The following is a 22,472-nucleotide window of genomic DNA, read 5'->3' as shown; positions in this document are numbered from 1 at the left end:
GCTCAGGAACTAAGTATTTATTATTACAAAAGACTGCCCAGGCTCCCCAATCAAGTGACCATTAAACAGGTAACCTGGCAGACAGGAGGTAAACAAAGCACTCAGATTTCTGTTGTAGACCGCTCTTTCTGTGATGTAGGTATGATGTATGGAGGGGTGGTCTTGAGCTCCAGGGCAGGGAATTTAAAATGTCTATATAAGGCCTTGTGCGCCATTGTTCTGGGTTCCTCCTCCCTCCTGCGTGTGGTGAGTGAGGACCCTGTTGCAACAGATCAATAAAGATCAGGCTTACTAGCTGCTTTGCTTCTCAGTATTCTCTGGTTGGCCTCTGTTATTTTCTCCTACTAATAGGGAACCTATGTAAGGACTCTATATGGGCTCTTGGGTACCCCATAAGGGGAAAAGGGCAGATTTTTGTTTACAACAACTTCTCCCTTCACAGCACCCCCACGTTGTTGTTTTTAAAATTGATTTCCAATATATAACAAGAGAGAGAGAAAAGAATACAGAACCACAATCCTCACTCCCCCCCCCCTCACTCCAGGACAGATCAATCTAGTTAAGTTTGCCGAAGTCTGATCTGTGATTTCGGTCATCGCCATTCTCCGGCATATACCGTATTTTTTGCTCTATAAGACGCACCTGACCATAAGATGCACCTAGTTTTTAGAGGAGGAAAACAAGAGGAAAAAAATTCTGAATGAAACAGTGGATGTATCATTTTTGTGGTTCATGCTGTGGCCACAGACATGTGATTTGACAGTGAGTTTGGAGAATCCATGTGGATCCGTGCTTTGTAACCACGTTTTTGCACCATTGCGGCCCCACGAAACAGTGGATGCCTGATTTTTTTGGGTACAGGCTATAGCCATGGACATGCTATGTTATCTGATGGTGAATTTGGGGTGACCCAATGCAAAAATCCCAAGAATCCAAGGAATTTTACCTCCCCCCTCCCAGGCAGCCTCCTTTATCGCGTCCCTTATCTCCCTCCCGATCGCTTGCTGATCAGCAGCTTTGTTTCAACACCCACTTCCCTCCTCCCTCCCCCCCAAAATAAAGCACAATCTGTTTTTGCGCCAGGGCAATTCGGCTCCAAGGACCACACATTTGCTCCATAAGATGCACAGACATTTCCCCTTACTTTTTAGGAAGAAAAAAAATTCATCTTATGGAGCGAAAAATACGGTATTTTATAAAAGGATGCCATATTTCAACAAAATCATCTACACCACTTGTATTCTTCAACGTGTGCAATCTCTTTGTTATTTTTTTCTGATGCAGCAATAGCCCCTGCCGTCGGTTTCCAGCGAGAGACACACAGATGTTTGCTTCCTTTCCAATGCTGTGTCAACGCATCTACCTGGTTGTGCTGCTGTGGAAAGCTCATCTCCGCTAAGAAAGGAAAAAGGCAAAGGGGGAGGACTTTCTAATCAGTAGCTCTCCTTTGCCTGCCCAGGAAACGGCCAGTTTACATGGCCTGCTGTTGTGTTCACCATAATGGCTATCGATCTGAAATATTGTTGCCGGTTTGGGAGGCCAGTCAAGATGTTGTCTTGAGTCTCTCTCCATTCTTGGGACCCTGTATCTGTGCGGGTAGAAAGACTCTCTCAAGGGAAATCTTTAAAAATGTAGTAGGAACACAGACATCTGGGAAACACTGGCCTGCGAGCGCTCCAGTTGGAGAACAGCCTTGACCAAAGGTGTCATGGGCTTTGAAGACTCTCGAACTCAGGACACAAGGGAGAAACGTGCTAAGAGGAAGGAATGCTTGGCAAACCCTCATTGTGATCAGCTCCTGTCCAGAAACAAATGTCCCCACTGTGGAAGGACGTGTGGATCCAGAACTGGCCTCCCCAGTCACTTGTGGACTCACTGTTAAAACCGTGTTTATGGAAGACAATCTTACTTGGCTACAAGTGATTGCCGAAGAAGGAAGAAGAAGAAAAGAGCAAGCTTGCCAAACCAGTCCTTTTGTCGGAAGGTCGGCAGTTCGAATCCCTGCGACGGGGTGCACTCCTGTTGCTCGGTCCCTGCTCCTGCCAACATAGCAGTTCAAAAGCACGTCAAAGTGCAAGTAGATAAATAGGTACCGCTCTGGCAGGAAGGTAAACGGCGTTTCCGTTTGCTGCTCTGATTCGCCAGAAGCGGCTTAGTCATGCTGGCCACATGACCCGGAAAAACTGTCTGTGGACAAACGCCGGACAGTAAAGTGAGATGAGCGCCACAGCCCCAGAGTCGCCCACGACTGGACCTTACGGTCCCTTTACCTTTACCTATAAAGCAGGGAACTGCTGTGAGAGCCCATCCCCGGCTGCTGACCATCACCACTGCCTCCTGGGGGAGTGAGTTCTGTACATTAACAGGCCTCCTATACCCTTCAAATGCGTACAACTGGGTGGGAGAGGGGGCTTTTTCGTCCTCCCTCTCTGCCAGCGCTTGCTGGGAGCAGCAGTGCAAGGGAAGAAGGCAAGTCCTGAGCCAGGAGCCCCCCCTTCCAGCCACCTTCTCTGGCTGGCTCCTGCCACTCAGGACTCACTGTTTATATCTCCTGCTGGGAACAGAGCTCAGCCTTGGCTCAGGGAGGCTGTTTCCATCACGTGGGGCTGGCCTGGGGCCAAGAAGGGAAGTCTCAGCCTCTGCCCTGGGCGTCAGGCGCACATGAGCCACAGGCTCCCTCCGGTGCGTCACTCCCAGAAGGCTGCTGTCAAATGAGAAAAGGATCAGCTCCAGGAGCCATGAGAGAGAGGGAGTTCTTCTCCTGAGCACGTGCAAAGTGCATTTCTTTCGACAGTGAGCAATCGTGCCAACGGAGGAGGCGTGCGGCGTGGCTTCTCCACCGAACGCCCGTTGCATTCTGAAAGTGGTGCCTAACCCAGCCTCCCTCCAAACTTCGTTCCAAAAAGGCAGCAAAATGGCCAAACAACATTATCTTTGTTACGTCTCGCTAAACGCAAAGAGCAGGTCTGTGCGACGCCGACGCTTCCTTTGTTATTTAAAAATGATTTGATAGCCTGAAGGCATACTCATAGAATTATAGCGATAATAATAAGTAATAATAATAATAATAATTTATTATTTATACCCCGCCCATCTGGCTGGGATTCCCCAGCCACTCTGGGCAACTTCCAACAGAATATTAAAATACAATGGTCTGTTAAACATAAAATGCTTCCCTAAACTTCCATCATGAATGTTCTACTTACTCGCCATCTACTTCTGGTCGCTTGCATGCACAATGAAATTTGCCACAAAAATCTATATACAGAGATGGAAGGGACCAACAAGGGTCCCTGCCCCCTGCGATGCAGGAATCTCAAACTCGAACCCATGAGATCTCAGGCTCCACCGACTCTGACCTGTTCTGTGAAAGACTTAACATTGTAAGACACACTGAGATACTTTTGTAGTGAGCGGCAGGTAAACATAAATATTAATACGAATAGAAGCAGCATCGGACTATCACAAAAGAGCCTCTGACCACAAAAGAAGTGCCTTCTGGTTCCACTGGTCTGTATATTCAGGTACCGCCAGTGCAGTTCAGAAGCACCCTGCGCCTTTACAAAGCGATGCAAAATGCATTGCAGGGGTTGGACTAGATGACCCTCGGAGGTCCTCTCCCGCTCTAAAATTCTAAGGTTCTTTGGGAATGTGGAGCCTGCCCCTCGGACAACCCTCCCCAACAGCAATCTGATCCACTGATGACTCAACAAAGTAACAAGCAATGTACTTTACCAATAAAGGCAAAGCAGGGATCCCTTATCATCTGTATTTTTTCTTATCATTTTCTGGGTTTGTTTTGAGTGAGGGGGGGCCTGGAGGGGGTGAACTGCTGCCTTGGCTGCTCCTCCCCAGCTGGCAATTCCTGCGTTTGTTTAAAAGGGGGATAAGACGCGGGTGGCGCTGTGGGTTAAACCACAGAGCCTGGGGCTTGCCGATCAGAAGGTCGGTGGTTCGATTCCCTGCGACGGGGTGAGCTCCCGTTGCTCGGTCCCTGCTCCTGCCAACCTAGCAGTTCGAAAGCACACCAGTGCAAATAGATAAATAGGTACCACTCTGGCGGGAAGGTAAACGGTGTTTCCGTGCGCTGCTCTGGTTCGCCAGAAACGGCTTAGTCATGCTGGCCACATGACCCGGAAGCTGCACACCGGCTCCCTCGGCCAGTAAAGCAAGATGAGCGCCACAACCCCAGAGTCAGCCACCACTGGACCTAATGGTCAGGGGTCCCTTTACCCTTTACCTTTAAGAGCAGCGAGTGACACACCCCCAAGGACTAGCATCTGGAGTCCCTTTGCTCTTGGGGTGTCTCTGCCCCTGAGCACGGAAGGCCTGGCCAAACGCCCCCCACCCCCAATTCCACCCATGTCCCCCTGAAGCTGCAAGACCACCTGGCTGCCCAGCCTCCTGATCTCACACAGATGGAAGATTCAGGACAGACAAAAGGACTTCTTCACGCAGCACAAAGTTAACCGATGGAACTGCCTGCCACAGGAGGCTGTGCTGGCCACCAAACTAGGCCATAGCTGTCAACTTTTCCCTTTTCTTGCGAGGAATCCTATTCAGAATAAGGGAATTTCCCTTAAAAAGGGGGGACAGTTGACAGTTATGAACTAGGCGGCTTTAATAATAATAATAGTAAATTTTTATTTATACCCCACCCTTCCTGGTTCAGAAAATAGGGCTCAGGGCGGCTAACAACAAATTCAAAACACTTAAATGATGCAACAAAAAACCAGCATAAAATACAGTATAAAACGTGAATAACAATAAATTCAGAATTCAAAAATCAGTTTAAGGGGGAAATCCATCCAATAAACATTGGATGATCACCAGGGCTAGCTGGCTAAATTAGTCCTATTTGGGCCAGCGAGGAGACCAGGGGAGAATTAGCTGTGTGATCCCAGAGCAGGTAATCTTCATAAAAAGGGGAGGAGGGAAGGAAGGGGAATAAAAGATCAAGCTAAGTTCAAATTGAAAGCCAGGCGGAATAGCTCTGTCTTACAGGCCCGGCAGAAGGAGGTTAAATCCTGCAGGGCCCTGGTCTCATGGGACAGAGCATTCCACCAGGGCGGAGCCATCACTGAGAAGGCCCTGGCCCTGGTGGAGGATAATCTGACTTCCTTAGGGCCCGGGACCTCTAAGCTATGGTTATTCATGGACCTGAAGGTCCTCTGCGGGGCAGACCAGGAGAGGCCGTCCCGTAAATACAAGGCCTGGACAAATTCCTGGAGGAGGAGAGGGCTACTGATGGCAACTAGCCATGGCTGGAGGCAACAGCGCGTCTCTGGTTTGAAACCAGAGGAGGGGAGACACAGGACTGGATGGCGTCATGGGCCTGATCCTGCAGGCACTTCTAAAGCTCTTAACCAGATGCAACCCCTCCCCCCTCGAAGCAAAGAAGCCCTTCTCTCCCCTCCTGCGATGCGCAGCACCTGAGACTCAAAGGCAGCTTCCCTCTCTGGAACCACCACAGGCCAGGGGGCAAGAAATGGGTGGGGGGCACCAGCTGCTCCCGTGGACTTCAGTAGGCCCCCAATATTCAAATCAAGGGGGGCACCAGCACCTCCTTGCCTATCCTGACACCACACAGTGGCTACCTAGTGGCTGAGATTCCTGCATCGCGGGGGGTTGGACTGGATGACCCTTGGGGTTCCCCACAGGAGTCGCCGTAATTCCCCTGAAATTGGCCGGGGGGGAAGGGGGCCTGTGGGATTTTCTAGGGAGGGGGTCTGTCTTCTCCCCGTTGAAATATCGTAGCGTCTGGGTGATCCCTCCGGGGTGTCAGGAAAACCCATCGCCGCAGTCCATCCCTCGCTGCTGCGGGGGGGGGGGGTTGTTGCGACGGAAAAGCACTCTGCACGCACTCAGAGACGCCGGTGTTTTTCCTCTGGGAGAGGCCCGGCGCAGCGCCCCTCCCCGCGTCCAGGGCGCAGCTTTGCGCCGCGCTGTCGGGGAGGTCAGGATCCGGTCTCCACTCCCCACCCCCGCCTCGATCCTGCAAAAAAAGGCAAGGCTCCAGAGCCCCCACCCCTGCCAGTCGGACGGTAGGCGCTGGTACCTGCTCGGGGACTGGGAAGCGAGGCGGGGCGGGGGTCCCCGTCGGGCGACGGCTCCGCTGCAGCCCTTCCCCGGGAGACGGGACGGCTGGCCGGCGGGCTGGTTCTCTGGCGGGGCTGCCTGCGCGCCCGTAACCTGACACTGGCGCGCCTGCGGCTGCCCTACTTGGAAGGAGGGAGCGGGCGGCGCCCCCACTTCTCCAAGGCTCTGCTGCGCCACAGGGCGACGGGGTGGGCTGGGGGCACCCAGGACGCTGCCTCGCTCCCCTGGCCGCCCCCTCCGATCATCAGCTGGGGAGACCTCCCTCCTTCGCACAAGAGCAGCGCCAATTCCCTTCCTTGCCGGCTGCAGAAGCGCGCTCGCCCCTAGCCATGAAGACTCCCCAGCCTGTATGTTGGGCGGTGGGGGGCGCGAGGTTACCCGCAGGTTATTGGCTCATAGCTGTCAACTTTTCCCTTTTCTTGCGAGGAATCCTATTCGGAATAAGGGAATTTTCCTTAAAAAAAGGGAACGTTGACAGCTGTGTATTGGCTGCGCAGGCTGGGCTGATCGATTTATTCTACTTTTCTGACATTTGTATCCAACTTTCCTCCGAGGAGCTCAAGGTGTCGTATGTGGGTCTCCCCCTTTTATCCTCACAGCAACACCGCGAGGCAAAGAATGGGCGTGAGTGACTGGCCCAAAGTCACCCCCTGTCGAAGTTTGTGACTCTGACCACTAGGCCAGATGTTGATGGGAGTCGGGCTCCAAGATCTTTTAGAGGGCCGCAGGGTAGCCCTCCCGTTTCTTCGGGCACAGACGCTTCTGTGTGCCCCTGAGTGCGTGTCTCTGGGAGCATGTCCAACAGAACTCAATGAAAAAGCATTTGCTGTGCACATCAATTGCATTTTCCCGCGGCTGCAATATTTAGATTAGAGGCACAGGTCGGACAGGGAGGCAGAATAGAGTGGGACTATGACTCCCCTTGATCTGGACACTGGACTTCTGTTGACGCAGCCCAGAAGCGCCTTTTTTGCTGCTGCGTCACACCGTGGACTCATGTTCAGCTTGTGGGCCTCCAAGACCCTGAGATCCTTTTCACATGTGAGCTCCGTAGTTTGACTCTGCACTGTGTGAAAAAGTCTTTTATCTGTCCGGAATCTTCATTGAAAACCCACGAGTTCTCCTTTTAGGAGAGAGAAAACTTACCTCTATCTGCTTTCTCCAGACCATGGAGAATTTTATCAACTCCTGCTGTGTTGCCTTCTTACTCACCTTTTTTTAAAAGTCCCAAAAAACCATGCAATTTTTCATCCTAGGGGAATCACTCCACAGACACCCCCCTTGGTTATTTCAGTTACCCTTCTCCACCCCTATGGTATCCTTTCTGAGCCGCTGCAATGCCGCTGTAACTGTGCGATGTCTTGCACATTCTCACCTGTGCACAGTGCAAAGGGAACCCTCTCCAGGAATGAGTTCCCTGGGTCTCCTCCGATCACCTGCACCAGGAGATGCAGAGATAAACCCTCCAGCATCCCCCAACAGCACCCAGGCAGCCAGCTTGCTTGTGGCTGTGCAAGCTCCAAAGGGTCTGCTTTTACCTGCGACCTTCTCCCTGTGTGGCTGACCTTCCTTCCTCCAGGTGAAGCAGCTCAGCTGGGCCCAGGTAGCTGCTGTTGCAGCAGGCTGCAAGCAGCAACCTGCAGCCTGGGACGGCCCCTTGCAGCCGGAAGGGCATTTGGAGGAGACTCCTGGCTCCCTGTGCGCCAGGCTGAGCCGTCCCCCCCCCCAGGAGTCACCAGGCTGCACGGATAGAGGAAGCAGGAGGGGCCGGTCCTGCTGCTTTTGCCAAGCAAAAAGGGGTGTGTGAACAACAGGCATTGTTCCAGCTCCACGAACTGGACTCGCTCTGCAAGGTCTGTGCAAACTCCACTTGGCCTTCAGAGAAGAGTGTCTTCCCAAGGTCCTGGATAAATGTCAGAACATAAGCAGAGTGCTGCTGGATCAGGCCAAGGGCCCATCTGGTCCAGCATCCTGGTCTCACAGTGGCCAGCCTATTATGGGAAACCCGTAAGCAACATCTGAGCACAAGAGCAACTCCCCCCTCCTGTGGTTTCCAGCACAGTGGGACCTTGGTTCTCAAACGCCTTGGTACTCAAACAACTTGGAACCCAAATGCTGCTAAACCCAGGAAAGTGTTCTGGTTTGCGAACTTTTTTTGGAAGCCGAATATCCTCCATTTTGAGTGTTACGCTTCCGATTTGAGTGCCACACTCCAGTTTGAATGTTACGCTGAGGTTTCTGTTTTTGCTATTTATTTTGCGTTGTTGTTCAGCCCAGTTCAGCCACTGATTGATTGTGTGACTGCGGCACATGGCTTATTGCTTTCATTTTATGGATCCGTGGTATGTCTCATGATTAATAAGCTAGTAGAAGAAAGAATTGCTATATATAGACCTGACTGCCCCTTTGCTTCCCTTTGCTTGAAAGTGTATAGAATTCATAAACTCGTAAGGTTGGAAGGGACCTCAAGGGGTCATCTAGTCCAACCCCCTGCAATGCAGGAATCTCTGTGCCCAACATGGGGCTCAAACCCTGAGATGAAGAATCTTACGCTATGCCGACTGAGCGCCCCACCCCCCGCTTTGGTGTGCCACTCCTCAACTACCATATTTTTCCATGTATTAGACGAGGTTTCCCCCAAAAAAATGAACATAAAAAAATGGGGGGGGAGCATCTTATACATGGTCAGTGCATTTTTGTGACACAGGATGGGTAGCTTCTGCATAGGTGTGATTGTCATCGGTGTTATTTGTGGGTGTGATAAGGGCTGTTGTGTGTTTGCTGTTGCTGCGGCGGCTTCTTGCATTGGGGGAACAGCTGATAGGCGGGTTTAGCGGCGCTTATGCAGCAGCGCAGATAAGATGTGCCAATTTTCGGCAGCCCTCCCCCTAAAAAAAGCTGGGGGGGCAATCATCCACAAAAAACAAAACTGCAGAACTCTGGGCAATGTCCCCCCATTTCCTTCTAATCTCCCCCCTAAAAATAGTGGTCGCCTTATACATGGGGGTGTGTTATACACGGAAAAATACGGTACTTGCTGGTGGGGATTGTGTCACACTGGCAACACCGAAATTAATATCTTGTTTGTCTCGTTCTCTGTGCATCAGCAATGTCTAGGCAACACGATGACCATGTACATACGCAATAGACAATCTTTATAGAATTCATTCAAACCATAACAAGTCCAAAATGAAATCTTTAGTCTCAAAGTCTCTGGAAATCTTTAAATGAAGCGAGGTACCAGACTTTGTACAATGAAAGACAAGCTGTGAAGCTTTGTATATTCAGCAAATATGATGTCCAACAATGAACAGTGATTCCCGATATTGACTTCATCAGCGTGGTGGGAGGATATAGAATTGCTTCATGAACCCATCTTATTTTGAATGAATGTATGTAAATGAAAATATCAAATGCTGTGGAACAGTGCTCATGTAATAATGTAGGCACATCTTGTTTGTCTCATTCTCTGTGCAGGCAGGCCTTGGAGGAAGGGATGTTTGGGGCTGTTGACTGGCACATTCGTCGTCTCTCTCCCTCCTGAACAGGAGCGGTAGGCAGAAAGCGAAGCAGGTGGCGATGGCGTTGCAGGCCGCGCACTTGGAGGCAGACGTCTTCCTGGTCTGCATGGTCCACGCTCTGAGCACTCAGCGAGAAGAGGTCATGGGCTTCTGCCTCGGTGAGGTTGGAGCTGGCCGAATTGCTCACATTCGCTTGGTGATCATTCTGCTCCGCTCAGATAAGAGGAAAGATCGGGTGGAGATTTCCCTGGAGCAGCTCTTGGCTGCTTTGACGGAAGCGGAGAGGTTGGCTAAGTTAACGGGACAGCCCACAAGAGTTGTGGGCTGGTATCATTCCCATTTTCCCAGTAGTGAAGTATGGAAGTGAAAGCTGGACTGTAAAGAAGGCTGATCGCCGAAGAATGGATGCTTTTGAATTCTGGTGCTGGAGGAGACTCTTGAGAGTCCCATGGACTGCAAGAAGATCAAACCTCTCCTTTCTGAAGGAAATCAGCCCTGAGTGCTCACTGGAAGGACAGATCCTGAAGCCGAGGCTCCAATAGTTTGGCCACCTCATGAGAAGAGAAGACTCCCTGGAAAAGACCCTGATGTTGGGAAAGATTGAGGGCACAAGGAGAAGGGGATGACAGAGGATGAGATGGTGGGACAGTGTTCTCGAAGCTACCAGCATGAGTTTGACCAAACTGCGGGAGGCAGTGGAAGACAGGAGTGCCTGGCGTTCTCTGGTCCAGGGGGTCACCAAGAGTCAGACACAACTAAACAACTCAACAACAACAACAACAACATTCCCATCCCCACATCACCGTTTGGCCATCGCACATCGACCTCTGCACGCAAGCAATGTATCAGATGTTGGACAGAGACTTTGTGGGGCTGATCTTCTCCTGTTTCGGCGAGGACAAAAGCACAAAAACGGACCGGATCGTCTTCACCTGCTTCCAGTCCCTTCAAGCCCCAAAGAGCTCCTGCAAATATGAAAGGGTTGAAATTCCTGTTCACCTGATTCCTCACACCGGCATGGGGAAAGTGTGTCTTGAGTCCATGATGGCGCTCCCCAGGATCTTGCGTCAAGAGGAACAGAATGCCTTCAGGAAAATCCATAGCTTTTCTCGTCTGGATCCTATCACCAAGATCCACAATGGATCGGTGTTCACTAAGAAGCTGTGCAGCCAGATGTTGATCATCGGTGGTCCTCTGATGCAGTGGCTGGAGGGTCTCTTGAAGCGAAACAAAGAGAGGCTGCAGGAGCTGCAGCAGGAGAAACAGAAACTTCTGGAGGAACTCGCTGCCCTGGAGAGAGAAGAACAGAACCTCACGGCCTGAGAAATGAAGCAACAGCGCAAGAATTGTAAGCTTGGCTTCATCCTGAGTTGCTGCTTCTCCTTCCCTTCCCATCTTGTTGGGCGTGTTCTGTGTTTGTGCAGCACAGAAGCTTTAAGCTCACCGCACGAAACATTTGTTTAGCAGAGTTGTAGTTTACTGCACACACACAAACATGCGCTGCATATACATATGCTTTATACCCGGTTACAAGTAGGACTCTCTCTGCTCCCAGAGAGGGTTTTTTTTGCTTCAAAGTTCTTGCTGTCCCACAGTCTGCAGCAAGTTCTGAGCTCTTTCAAAACCCTGCAACTCAAAGCAGGATTTTCTACTGCGGTTCCAGTCTGTCTCCTCCTGCTCAGATCTCCCACACTTTCCCGACACTGAACACAGTTAAGCAGGTAAATAATAGTTTATACCAGTAGCAATTCAAAATTATACGTTTCAGAATCCATTCTTTTTGTCACTGGTTACAGATATCAAAATTAAATGGAGAAACAGCGGGGAATGAAGAGGGATAACCTATGTGCACCAAACTGTATTGTATAATGTAGGTACCTTCCTACCATATGCTTCATTTGTGAAATTAATAGTCACACCAAACCACAAATAAAATAAAATAATCCCGTATGGCTGGCGAATGGTGTCTGGATTTTATGGGCTGCCTAGGCTGTGAACCTAAAGGGTATTGGGTACTGAACCCCAACATTTCTCCAGTAGAAGCAGGCCACTCCAGACACGGGGGTTGGACTAGATGGGATTTAGGTGCCTCCCTGTGCCCTGCAGTTTTGTGATGATTTGTAGTAAGCTTAACCCTGCAGCTCCTTCGCAGCAAAAATGAGAAGTTTTGAAGGACCCTGGGCAGTTGTGAGTTAGGGGGAGGATCTGGGTCGGAGAGAAGCCCCAGGTAGCTGTTTGGGCCTGGGGCAGGGGGGAGACGCACTCCGTGTCGCGCGTGCAGAATCGGGAGTGGAGGAAGGAGCCAGACCACCCTTTTCGTTTGCAGCAGCAGCTGTTTTGCAAGCCGTGGTGCTATAAATAGAGGCCGGTATTTGGGTGAGAGGGCAAGGGAGGGTGGGGGAGGGTGCCCAGCAAGAGGGCTTGACCCAGGAATGGCCCATCTCAGCTGATAACTGGTCCAAACCCCAGAGCTGCCAGACAGACAGGAAAAGAAAATTATAAGATTTTAAGTGATATCAAACAAGCTCAAGAGCAGGGCTGAAAATGCTTCCTTGAGTTTACAAAAAAGGTATGAAAACCTCAATGACAAGTTTTATAAACATAGCTCTGTTTAAGAGAATCCAGTAATAATAGTAAGGTTTGAAGTCTTTAACATCAGCAGTCAAGAGCGCTTCAGCCCTGCTTTTGAGTTTGTTTGAAACATCAGACCTCAGTTTCTTATTACTACTGCTTGGTTCTCTTAAATAGGGCTATGTTTAAAACTTTTTTGAGTCTCTGTCCTGTTTTTTGAGTTTGTTTGAAACTTTAAAACCTCAATTTCTTATCACTACTGCTTGATTCTCTTAAATAGGACTATGTTTAAAACTTGTCTTTGAGGTTTTCATACCTTCTTTGTAAACTCGAGGAATTTCACGGTAATTTCTTCTGTGTAATTTCTTGGTTCCGCGACTGTCTTCTTTTCACTGGACAGACGGGAAAAGACAGACAGACAAAAGGGAGGAGGGGAGACGGGAGACTCAGAGTCCCTGGAGTCCCTTTCACTCTGTTTCTTCTTCCCCACAGCCTTCCGGGGGGAAGTGGAGCAGGAAGATGGCCTCGTAGGACAGGGGAAAGGGTGGCGGAGGCAGCGGGCGACAGTCCGGGACCCCGAGTTCCACTTCCAAGAGGGCGCCCAAGTCAGGAGAGGCCATATAGAGGGTGCCGTCCAAAGCCAGGCCCTGTCCGGCCAGGCTGCACTTGGGCAGGGTCCGGGCAGGGCCCCACTGCCGGGTCCTGGGGCAGAAGGAGGTGACCACGTTGTCCTGGGTGTTGCCCCCCACCACAAAGAGGGGCTCCGTGCCGCCCAGGAAGTAGAGCCCAGGCAGGTCAGCGTCTGCCCGCGTCAGAGTCGGAAGCAGCTCCTGCCACGTGTCTGCAAGGAGAAGAGAAGGCGGGGAGGTAACCACCCTCAGGCCGGACCCACAGCCCAGATTCCCTGCCCTCGCACCCACCGCCAGCCTTTGTTCATACCCCTGTCCTTCCCTGCCCGCTTAACTCACAATCAGCCACCTCCGTCTTCCCCAGTATGTGCCCATTCGACCATGCTGATCAGTGGAACCGCCACAAAATATCTGTTCTGCTTTCGTGAGAACTCCTGGCATGGCTGCACCTACACTTTGGAACTCCTTGCCTCTTGATGTACTCTTCGCTGTACTCTTTTTGGCACCCGCCGAAAAGGTTCCCGCTTAGAGGAGCCTCTCCAGATGTTTCGAAACTTACAAGTTTTAACCTGTTTTTAAGGTAAAGGTAAAGGGATCCCTGACCATTAGGTCCAGTGGTGGCCAACTCTGGTGTTGCAGCGCTCATCTCACTTTACTGGCCGAGGGAGCCGGCGTACAGCTTCCGGGTCATGTGGCCAGCATGACTAAGCCGCTTCTGGCGAACCAGAGCAGTGCACAGAAACGCCGTTTACCTTCCCGCCAGAGCGGTACCTATTTATCTACTTGCACTTTGACGTGCTTTCGAACTGCTAGTTTGGCAGGAGCAGGGACTGAGCAATGGGAGCTCACCCCGTCATGAGGGTTTGAACCGCCGACCTTCTGATCGGCAAGTCCTAGGCTCTGTGGTTTATCCCACAGCACCACCCGTGTCCCATAACCTGTTTTTAGTCTACAGTTATTTCAACTTTCTGAAAGTTTCAAATCATTGTTCATTTTTCTGGCTCGTTACTATCCAGGGCTTTTGGGGGGCCAGAACTCACCAGAACTCAGTTCCGGCAAGGTTCAAGGCTGAGTTCTGGCACCTCTTTTCCAGGAAAAAAGCACTGTGGTTATCTTTTTTTGTAAACCGCTATGAGGGTTTTCGTTTTTTTTAAAAAATCAAGCAGTGTGTAAACCTTCTGCAATGAATAAAAATAAGTACTGACAACCCTATCTCTTTTCTCACACATACCACCACCTTGCCTTCCCCTCTCTGCACAATGCTGTGGCGCACGAGTGCCAGCCTGGCAGCGCAACCGCGGGTGTCTGGGACGGTGGGTGCCTTGCAGCGTGCATGGCCCTGGCACTGAATTTTGTGGGTGCCTGGCCAATTGATGGGGAGTTTTGTGGGTGCTTTAGACGCCCAGGGCCCCAGGGAGTCAGCACCTATGGCGCAGCGCATCGGCTGCTTCATTGCCGCCTCCTCACCAGCGGCCACATCGTAGCACAGCAGAAGTTTCTCCCCTGTGCGTTGTATGCTGCCCAGGGCATAGATGCAGCCGCCATGCGCCGTGCAGAGGGGCAGGTCGTGGGACAGGGAGACGGCGAAGGAGAAGTCACCCATGGGGAGGGAGGAGACGAAGGCCCAGGAGTCGGCCCAAGGGTCGTAGCGCTCCACGGCTGTGTACAGGTGGGTGCTGCTGTCCGGGGGCAGGAGCGAGTCCAGGAACCAGCCGCCCACGGCATAGATGTGGTGCCCCACCACAGCGCTGCTGAAGTGTCGCCGGCGCTGCAAGAGGAACAGGAAAGCAGAGAGCGTCAGGAAGGGAGAGGCACTGACGAAAGAGAATAAGATGAAAATGATGTACCGGTGGTGTCTAACCCTGGTTAAATTAGCAGAAATGTATAGAACAAGATCTAGTAAGTGTTGGAGATGTAAAGACCAGGACCAGGTGCGCAGCCTGAACTCCTATTTACACGGAGGAAGCCGCAAAGGCCATTCACTGTTAATAACTCATTTTCAAACTGCCCCCCTTAAAAATCAAATCACCCCACGCTGGGAATCATGGAATTGGAGCTTTTCGTTTGTTTGTTTTTGTTTCATGCTCAGATTTTAGGAAACAAAGCAAATGGAAGAGGGGCAGATGAAAACGATGGACTTTATAGAAGTGGCGAAGCTGACAGGAAGGATCCGTAACCAGCAGGACTGAGTATTCCACAAGGACGGGAGTAAATTTATATATACGATACTTGAAAGATCACTGTAAGCTATAAAACATCACTAGCAGGGTTGACTGAAGACTTGTAATGGGCAACTTCCTCCCTTTTAATGATAATATTAATTTTAATGCAATTTGTAATGAATCAGCTAGAATTGGAAAATGTACAAAGGCAGTGATATAAAGGTTAATTTTGAAAGCCATGAGACGGGAGGGACGGAAGTCAATAGGCTCTAATGAGCAAAAGAGATAATGTGAATAATAATGATGTGGTTATATATTATAAAATGGAAAATTAATAAATTATACACCCCCCCCATATTTTCCATTTATAAGACTAGGTTTTTTTCCAAAAAAATAATATCCAGAAAAGTATTTTTTCTTTTCTTTTGTCTTTTTTCTTTATATCTTTTATTTTTCCTTTTCTTTCTTTTTCTTTTTATTAGTTTTCATTTTGGAAAATATGTATATAAGTGTGTTTACAGTGTTATGTATTGTTCTTTGTTTAATTTCTATTTTTTGAAAAATTTAATAATTTTTTTTTGAAAAAAAGTTCAGAATTTGGAGGTGTCTTATACACGAGGGCCATCTCCCCCCCATTTTCTTAAATCAGAGTCCCACAAAATAGGGGGCGTCTTATACATGGGGACATCTTATAGACGGAAAAATACAGTGTGTGTGTGTGTGTGTGTGTGTGTGTGTGGCCACCTGAGACACAGCCCTGGCTTTAGAGCAGGACCTGACCTTATTGGGGGCGGCGGTGGGCGCCCACGTTCCCGTCAAGGGGTTGTAGCGGAAGGCCGCCATACGGAAGGTGAAACTGCGGGCCCCCCGCTTCTCCCGGTAGCCCCCCATGACGAAGAGGTAGTTGAGGAGCTGTGCTGTGCTGAAGCTCCACTTCTCGGCCTGGAAGGGCAGGCGTGTGGCACAGTGCCAGTCCCCCTCCTCGGGGGGCAGAGGGCGGTGGTAGAGGCCCCGCAGAGACTCCAGGGGGACCCCAGGAGCCAGGCTGACGTTCTCCTTGCGCAGGGCGCACAGCATGGGGCGGCCCTCGAAGCGGAGCTGTGCCAGCTCCTCCCGCAGTTGGGGGTCCAGCCGTCCAGTGATGGGGGCTGGCAGCTCCAACAGGTGGGCACTCAGGTAGCCGGACACCAGTGCCCTCAGCTCAGGGCATCCCACAGCCTCCGCGAAACCCAGGTAGGACAGGCAGTTCTGGGGGCTCAGCAGCGGGCTCAGCGCCACCCAGCACCGGTCCAGAAACCCCGGGAGCATCAGGTAGCTGGCAGTCTGCACCGCTGGCAAGAGGTCTTCCTCTTCTAGGCTGAAACGCCCAGAGAAGACCCACTCCAGGATGGCGTGGAAGGTCCCCGAGGGCACGTGGCTCAGATCCAGCTGCCTCTCCGACGCCTCCTGCATGCAGGATCTCGAGAGGGCCTCAAAATAGGCACTCTCCGTCACCAGCCGGGCCAGATCCACCTGCCAGGCAGACAGAGAAAGAGAGAACATAAGAAAATTATGCGAGTACAGCAGACGCTCGGGTTGCGAACGTGTTTCCCGCACGGATCACGTTTGTAACCCACAGCATTTGCAACCTGCGACGTCGCGTTTGCGCACACACAGGTCACGATTCAGAGCTTCTTCGCATGCGCAAAGTGGGATTTAGTGCTTCTGCGCATGTGCAAGCGCTGAAACCTGGAAGTAACCTGTTCCGGTACTTCTGGGTTCATGATTCTGTTCAGAGGCTGGAGCTGCCTCCCCTTGCTGCTATTTCCTCTTGCTTGCATTTAAGAAATACATAAATAAATAAATAATATTTATAAAGATACTTTCATACCGCTGTTATACATTGCATACTTGCATACCGCTGTTATACATACCGCAATTATACATTGAAGCCATGTACAGCAATAAAACATAGAACAGTACAGTTAAGCCATACATAGGTGAAAATCAGGCATCAGTTAGTCACAAGGACATGTTCTTAATCGCCTGCATAGAGGAAAAAGTTTCCAGTAGGTGTTTGAAAGTTGGCCCAGAAGGGGCCTGCTGAGTTTCCAGTGGCAGGGAGTTCCACAGGGCTGGGCCAATGGCACTTGAGATTTGGTTCCCTATCTGTGCAAGACCAAAATTGGGCACCCCCTTCTCTTGCTTTCTGTCCTAAATTGTTCTGGTGCCCGCTGCTGCACTCTCCCGGCTGGGTGCCCCCTGCGGTGGACCTGGTTGCTCTCCCCTAAACCTGTCTCTGTTCCTGTGGTTGCCAAATGAGCCTCTCCAAATTGGGGGGGAGGGCGCTCTGTGACGCTCCTGCAGGTGATCTTAGCGACTGAGCTGGGCTGTAAGGGTTCAGACAGTCTCTGAGATATTCTGGACCTGAGCACCTCGACCTTGGCTGGGTAGCAGATGGGCAACCAGTGCCGCGTTTTGGTGTTGCATGTTCTTCACCAGATGCTCCCATCAGACCACAGCATCCCGCACCTGCTGGAACTTCTGAACCAACCCCAAGGGCAGCCCCACATTGAGTAGTCCAGATTTGAGATTACCCATGCATGGACTATAGTGGTCAGGCTTGGACTTCCGGGTCAGCGCCATCGGCAATGGCGGATTTCCTCTGACTCAGAGGAACCTGCTCCGCAAAAATCGGGTCTTGCCGCCGCGGCGAAGGCGGAGACCCGTTAAAAATCCCAGGCGGAAGAAGCCTGGGAACATGGGATTCGGCTGACACCAGGAGCGCCCCCCCTACCCACAGGGAAACCCCTTTTCGGGGCTTCCGAAGTGACGCGGGGTGAGTGGCGCGGTGTTTCGAATCGACTGCTATTTTCGCGGAGTGAAGCCGCACAGCCGTTGCCGGAGAGCGCTGACTTCTTTCTGTGGACATTTGGATTTCAAACAACAACCCGTGAGTAGTACGGAAATTGGATTCTTAAAATATTTTTAAATTTGGCACCGATCGGGGAAGGTACAAACAGGAAGTCCGCCTCCCCTTTCTGTAAATAATCTAAAGCAAAGAACCTGTCAACTAAGGTCGTGGAGAGTTTTTTTTTGTAAAGGACTTTAATTCTACTGATTGAGACTATCAGAAAATTTTCTTGGAAGCAGGGGAGCCTGCAGGGGAAGAATAAAATTTGGGATTTGATGTGCCGCCCCCCCCCCCGGACCCGGGAGTGGTCCGTGAGAGCCCGCTGATGAGGAAAAGAATAATTTGACAGCTGTCAAGTTAGCTGTCAAGATACAAAAAGAGGACTTTGTTTCTATTGTCTACATTTGCTACAAGTTTATATTTTAAATGAAGGAAGGACTGTTACAATTTAACGTGTGGGACCTTTGGGTCTGTGCTGAGAGGAGTGAAAAGAAACTTAAATTCCCCTAGTGGGAGCTTTGGGATATTGCATCAAGGACCAGCTGAGAAGTTGTTTTTCGACCCTGGACTGTTTAAGAATGGCTGTCGGGAAGGAAATTCAGTTTGAATTGAATAAGACATTCTTTCTCTTGGGAAAGTTGCAAGGTCAGATAAATGTTTTGACTACAAATGTTACAACTTTGGGAACAAGAGTGAGTACTAATAATGAACTTGATAAGAACTCGGCACAGGAATTTTATTCAACTGAACAAACAGGGAAATTAGAGAAGGAGAACTATGTTGTCTCCGAAGCGAAGAAAGGGGGAGCCGTAACCCTGCAGATGCAAAAGGCGAGCTACAACTTGAAGCCTGACATGAGGGTAACAAGGAGAAATAAATCTTGGAAGATGGAAGCCTGGCCTGAATTGGAAAGTGAAAAATGGAGGGATCCCCTTATGTGGAGACCAGATGATCTTTGGATTACAAATCTGATCCAGGTGGAAGCTGGAACTTTGGGGACCGTTGGATCTGAAAGGAGAATGAAACAAGATTTGGAATATTTTATAGGCCCTATTTTCAATTATGGAGGTTTGGCTGGAAGGAATGTGGATGCTGTTGGGTTGGAGCTTCCCCGAGATTTGGCTTTTAATACTAAAAATTATCAAAAAGACTGGCAGAGGGGACATGAAAGAGATTTAAGAGCCTCGGATTTGAGATCTCCGGGCTGATGGCTTTCTGAGATTGATGGACTTATGCTGGGGACTGAAACCGGGAAGGGGTTTGGGTGGATTGGAAATTGGGAACTCAATATGTATATAATATAATTTCCTTTTTGTTTTTCTTTTAATGAGAGTAGGGAAATTCGTGGAAGGGAATCTTTTTCGACCCTAGGGAAACGTACTAAGAATAAGTATTTAAAGTATACCGTTAGAAATATCGCAAAATCAAGGATTGTTAGAAAGATGTTGGAAAAAGAAAATTAGGTGGTTTTGGCAGAAATGATATAAAGGATTAAGTAAAAATGAACTGATGAAATTGATGAAAGAGAGAGCGCAAAATTACAATATATTAAAATAAATTATTAAGGTTAAAAAAAAAGGTTGGAAGGATTTGCTGAAAGGAAAATTTTTGAACTAGAATACAAAAATGGGAGGTGTGAGGAGGTCAAGGAAATAAGTAAACGAAGAAAGTTATGTAAAGGTTTAACTTGCTTTTCTTTTTTTTCTTTTTTCCCCCCTTTTCTAAATGATTTTTGTACTTTTTCTGTCTTTTGTATTTCTTTTTTCTTTTTTTTTTGTACCCTTCAAACTCTGAATAAATATTATTATAAATATATATATATATATATATATATATATATAGTGGTCAGGCTTCTCCAGAAACGGTCATAGTTGGCGCTGTTGTGATTCCATCCCACCCTTTGCTGCAGACATGGGATTGTTACATGTCACACGTCTGTTTGCATTCCAGCACAGATTGCTGGCGTGAGTGGTACTTCCGCTCTGTATTGCTTCTGTTTTCCGTCTCTCTCCGACGTTTTCTTTGTCCTGGTTTATGTTTAATAAATGTGTAGTTTAGTATGTGTCTGCAGCCTTAAGCCTCTTCTGTTGCGCAGTTTACACTGCTGAGTAGAGTGTGCTCAAGTCTGCAAGTTTGAGTCACTGAGCAGAGGTCGAGGGATCTCCGCAGCGGCAAGGCTGAAGGGAGACGCTCCAGCTGGGGCTGAGCCAGCTGGCCTTTCCACCCCCCCGATTCTGACAGGCGCAACAGGTGAATTTGCATCTGACTCCCGGGGAAAGCCTCCATGCAGCCTGGATAGCTCACCATGGTTAGATAACCATGGTGCCGACAACACCAAGGTTGCAGGACAGCTGCCTATTCCTGCATTGCGAGCGGCTGATGATCCTTAGGATTACTTTCAACTCTACAGTTCTATGATTCTACGATTCCTGCCACCCCTTAGCACAAGAGAGCCCCCCGCCAGACCCTACCTGGAAGCTGTAGGGCTGTGTGTGGACTGTGAGCAGCTCGGCCTCATCATCTCCTCCCCGGTAGACCCTCAGCTCGGGGCAGCTCTCCCACGGCTCGGGCAGGGACCCCTGAGCACCCTGCCTTTTCCAGGACAAGGTGATGAGGCCCCACAAAGCCCAGAGGGCACCGGCCAGGAAGTCGAATGTCCGCTTGGCGAGGCGGGCCCAACCCAGCCAGGCGGATGCAGCAAGAAGCCCCTGCAAAGGGGTCGAGCGCAGACCTCCATGGGGCATGGCCAGGGGATCATTTGCAGGTCAGAGCGCCCCTTCAGCCGTCCCAAAGCACACACAGGCTGCGGCACAGAGTTTGGCTCGGGCGCTAGAGCTATTTTTAGTCTGTGTTTACAGCAGAGCAGTCATGTTGGTGCCCAGAGCCGTCGCCAGGAGCGGAAGGGGCCACAGACATCAGAAAATTACTGGGGAAGACTTTCGGCTGGGAGAGGAGAGATCGTGCAGAACACTAACGTTGTGTTTCGTTAGCCCCAAAATGGAAAACGAGCGAGGTCCCAAAGAAGAATGGCAACTTAAACTGCAAGTGCAGCTTGCGGATCTAACTTATAGAATAAGAGAACAAGAAGAACATTCTTGTAACAAACTTAGTTGGTCTCTAAGGTGATGCTGGACAATTTTTTTATTTATTTCAAGAAGAACATTCGTTTAAAGAAGATTAGGAGATGTTTATTGAATATATGGGGGGAAATTGTGTACACTTGAAAATGTGGGCAGCATTAAGATAAATTCAACAGTGTAAATAAGTTTTGATGGAAGTAATATACAGTGGACGCTTGGGTTGCGAATGTGATCCATGCAGGATGCACGTTCACAACCTGCAGCGTTTGCAATCCACATCTGCGCATGCTTGGGTGTCCACAGGAAGGTGTCCATCGCTGGGCAAAGGCACTCCTCTGGACTTGACCAGGTGGCAGACTATGCAAACCAAAGTTCTATTGTTCTTTTGTAGTAGGCTTTTAGACTGTACTTCCCAATACAGTGGTACCTCAGGTTAAGTACTTAATTCATTCCAGAGGTCTGTTATTAACCTGAAACTGTTCTTAACCTGAAGCACCACTTTAGCTAATAGGACCTCCTGCTGCCACTGCGCCGCTGGAGCACGATTTCTGTTCTCATCCTGAAGCAAAGTTCTTAACCTGAAGCACTATTTCTGGGTTAGTGGAGTCTGTAACCTGACGCGTCTGTAACCTGAAGCGTATGTAACCTGAGGTACCACTGAACATATCCTGTATCCGCCTGTTGCCCCAACACATTCCTCCTATGTTAATCATGTATAAAGGTAAAAGGACCCCTGACCATTAGGTCCAGTCGTGACCGACTCTGGGGTTGTGGCGCTCATCTCGCTTTATTGGCCAAGGGAGCCGGCATACAGCTTCCGGGTCATGTGGTCTGGCGAAACTTTGGTCTACAGCTATTTGCTCCGGTTGGTGGCTGGACTCCTTCCTTTATTCCGCAGGGACCCGCGGGCTCTGCCCGAAGAGCTGGAGGACTGAGCAGCCTCACACCTAGATTTTTCCGTAACAATGATCAAGGGTCTGGAAGCCAGGCCTTATGAGGAGCGCTTGAAGGAGCTGGGTATGCCTCGCCTGGAGAAGAGGAGACTGAGAGGAGATAGGATAGCGACCTTTAAATATCTGAAGGGCTGGCACATGGAAGAGGGAGCAGGCTTGTTTTCTCCTGCTCCAGAGGGGAAGACCCAAACCGATGGCTGCGAGTTACAAGAAAGGAGATTACGACTAAACACCAGGAAGGACTTTCTGGCAGCGGAACGGACTCCCATGAGAGATGGTGGACTCTCCTTCCTTGGAGGTTCCTAAGCAGACATTGGAGGGCCATCTGTCATGTTGGATCTACTTGAGATTTCTGCATTGCAGGGGGCTGGACTGGATGACCTTTGAGGTCCCTCCCAATTCTACAATTCTATGATATTGGTTGCTGGGGGTGGCAAGTGGCAGAAAGTTTCTTTAAAAAAGGAGGGGGGAATTGGTTTACTGCCAGCATAAACAGTACCATGCAGTTGCCAATTTTTTCAGAGGGAAAAACAAATACATGACCAATTGAAAAAGCAAGTTATT

General features: G+C 49.9%; 3 protein-coding genes and 1 long non-coding RNA gene across 9 annotated transcripts in view; 2 read left to right on the top strand and 2 right to left on the bottom strand.

Annotated features, from left to right (window-relative positions):
- Positions 1 to 7,839, bottom strand: part of CPT1B (carnitine palmitoyltransferase 1B) — a 36,282-nt gene extending 28,443 nt beyond the window's left edge. Inside the window, exon 1 of one of the 6 annotated variants that reach the window (XM_083572646.1) lies at positions 7,638 to 7,839. The gene's annotated coding sequence lies outside the window, so the exon portion shown is untranslated. Of the gene's footprint in view, positions 1 to 6,058; positions 6,492 to 7,637 lie in introns of those variants that run through there. The other 5 variants (XM_083572651.1, XM_083572653.1, XM_083572650.1 and 2 more) reach the window with 5 other exon arrangements.
- Positions 1 to 22,472, top strand: part of LOC310743176 — a 117,521-nt gene that overhangs the window by 58,798 nt on the left and 36,251 nt on the right. The gene's annotated exons all lie outside the window — the stretch shown is intronic.
- Positions 6,975 to 11,577, top strand: LOC310743132 (lys-63-specific deubiquitinase BRCC36-like). Its single transcript, XM_083573256.1, has 3 exons — positions 6,975 to 7,140; positions 9,577 to 9,967; positions 10,402 to 11,577. Exons 2-3 carry the CDS (start codon positions 9,679 to 9,681, stop codon positions 10,941 to 10,943), a joined length of 831 nt encoding a protein of 276 aa, XP_083429382.1. The 5' UTR covers positions 6,975 to 7,140; positions 9,577 to 9,678; the 3' UTR covers positions 10,944 to 11,577.
- Positions 12,525 to 20,682, bottom strand: LOC310742956 (kelch repeat and BTB domain-containing protein 13-like). Its single transcript, XM_083572913.1, has 4 exons — positions 20,347 to 20,682; positions 15,763 to 16,494; positions 14,288 to 14,588; positions 12,525 to 13,032 (listed from the first exon to the last, which is right to left on the bottom strand). Exons 1-4 carry the CDS (start codon positions 20,617 to 20,619, stop codon positions 12,659 to 12,661), a joined length of 1,680 nt encoding a protein of 559 aa, XP_083429039.1. The 5' UTR covers positions 20,620 to 20,682; the 3' UTR covers positions 12,525 to 12,658.

This window comes from Podarcis filfolensis (assembly GCF_964270895.1).
Source record: "Podarcis filfolensis genome assembly, chromosome: 10".
In the NCBI taxonomy this organism is placed as follows: Eukaryota; Metazoa; Chordata; class Lepidosauria; order Squamata; family Lacertidae; genus Podarcis; species Podarcis filfolensis.
This window is presented reverse-complemented; position numbering and strand designations above follow the sequence as displayed.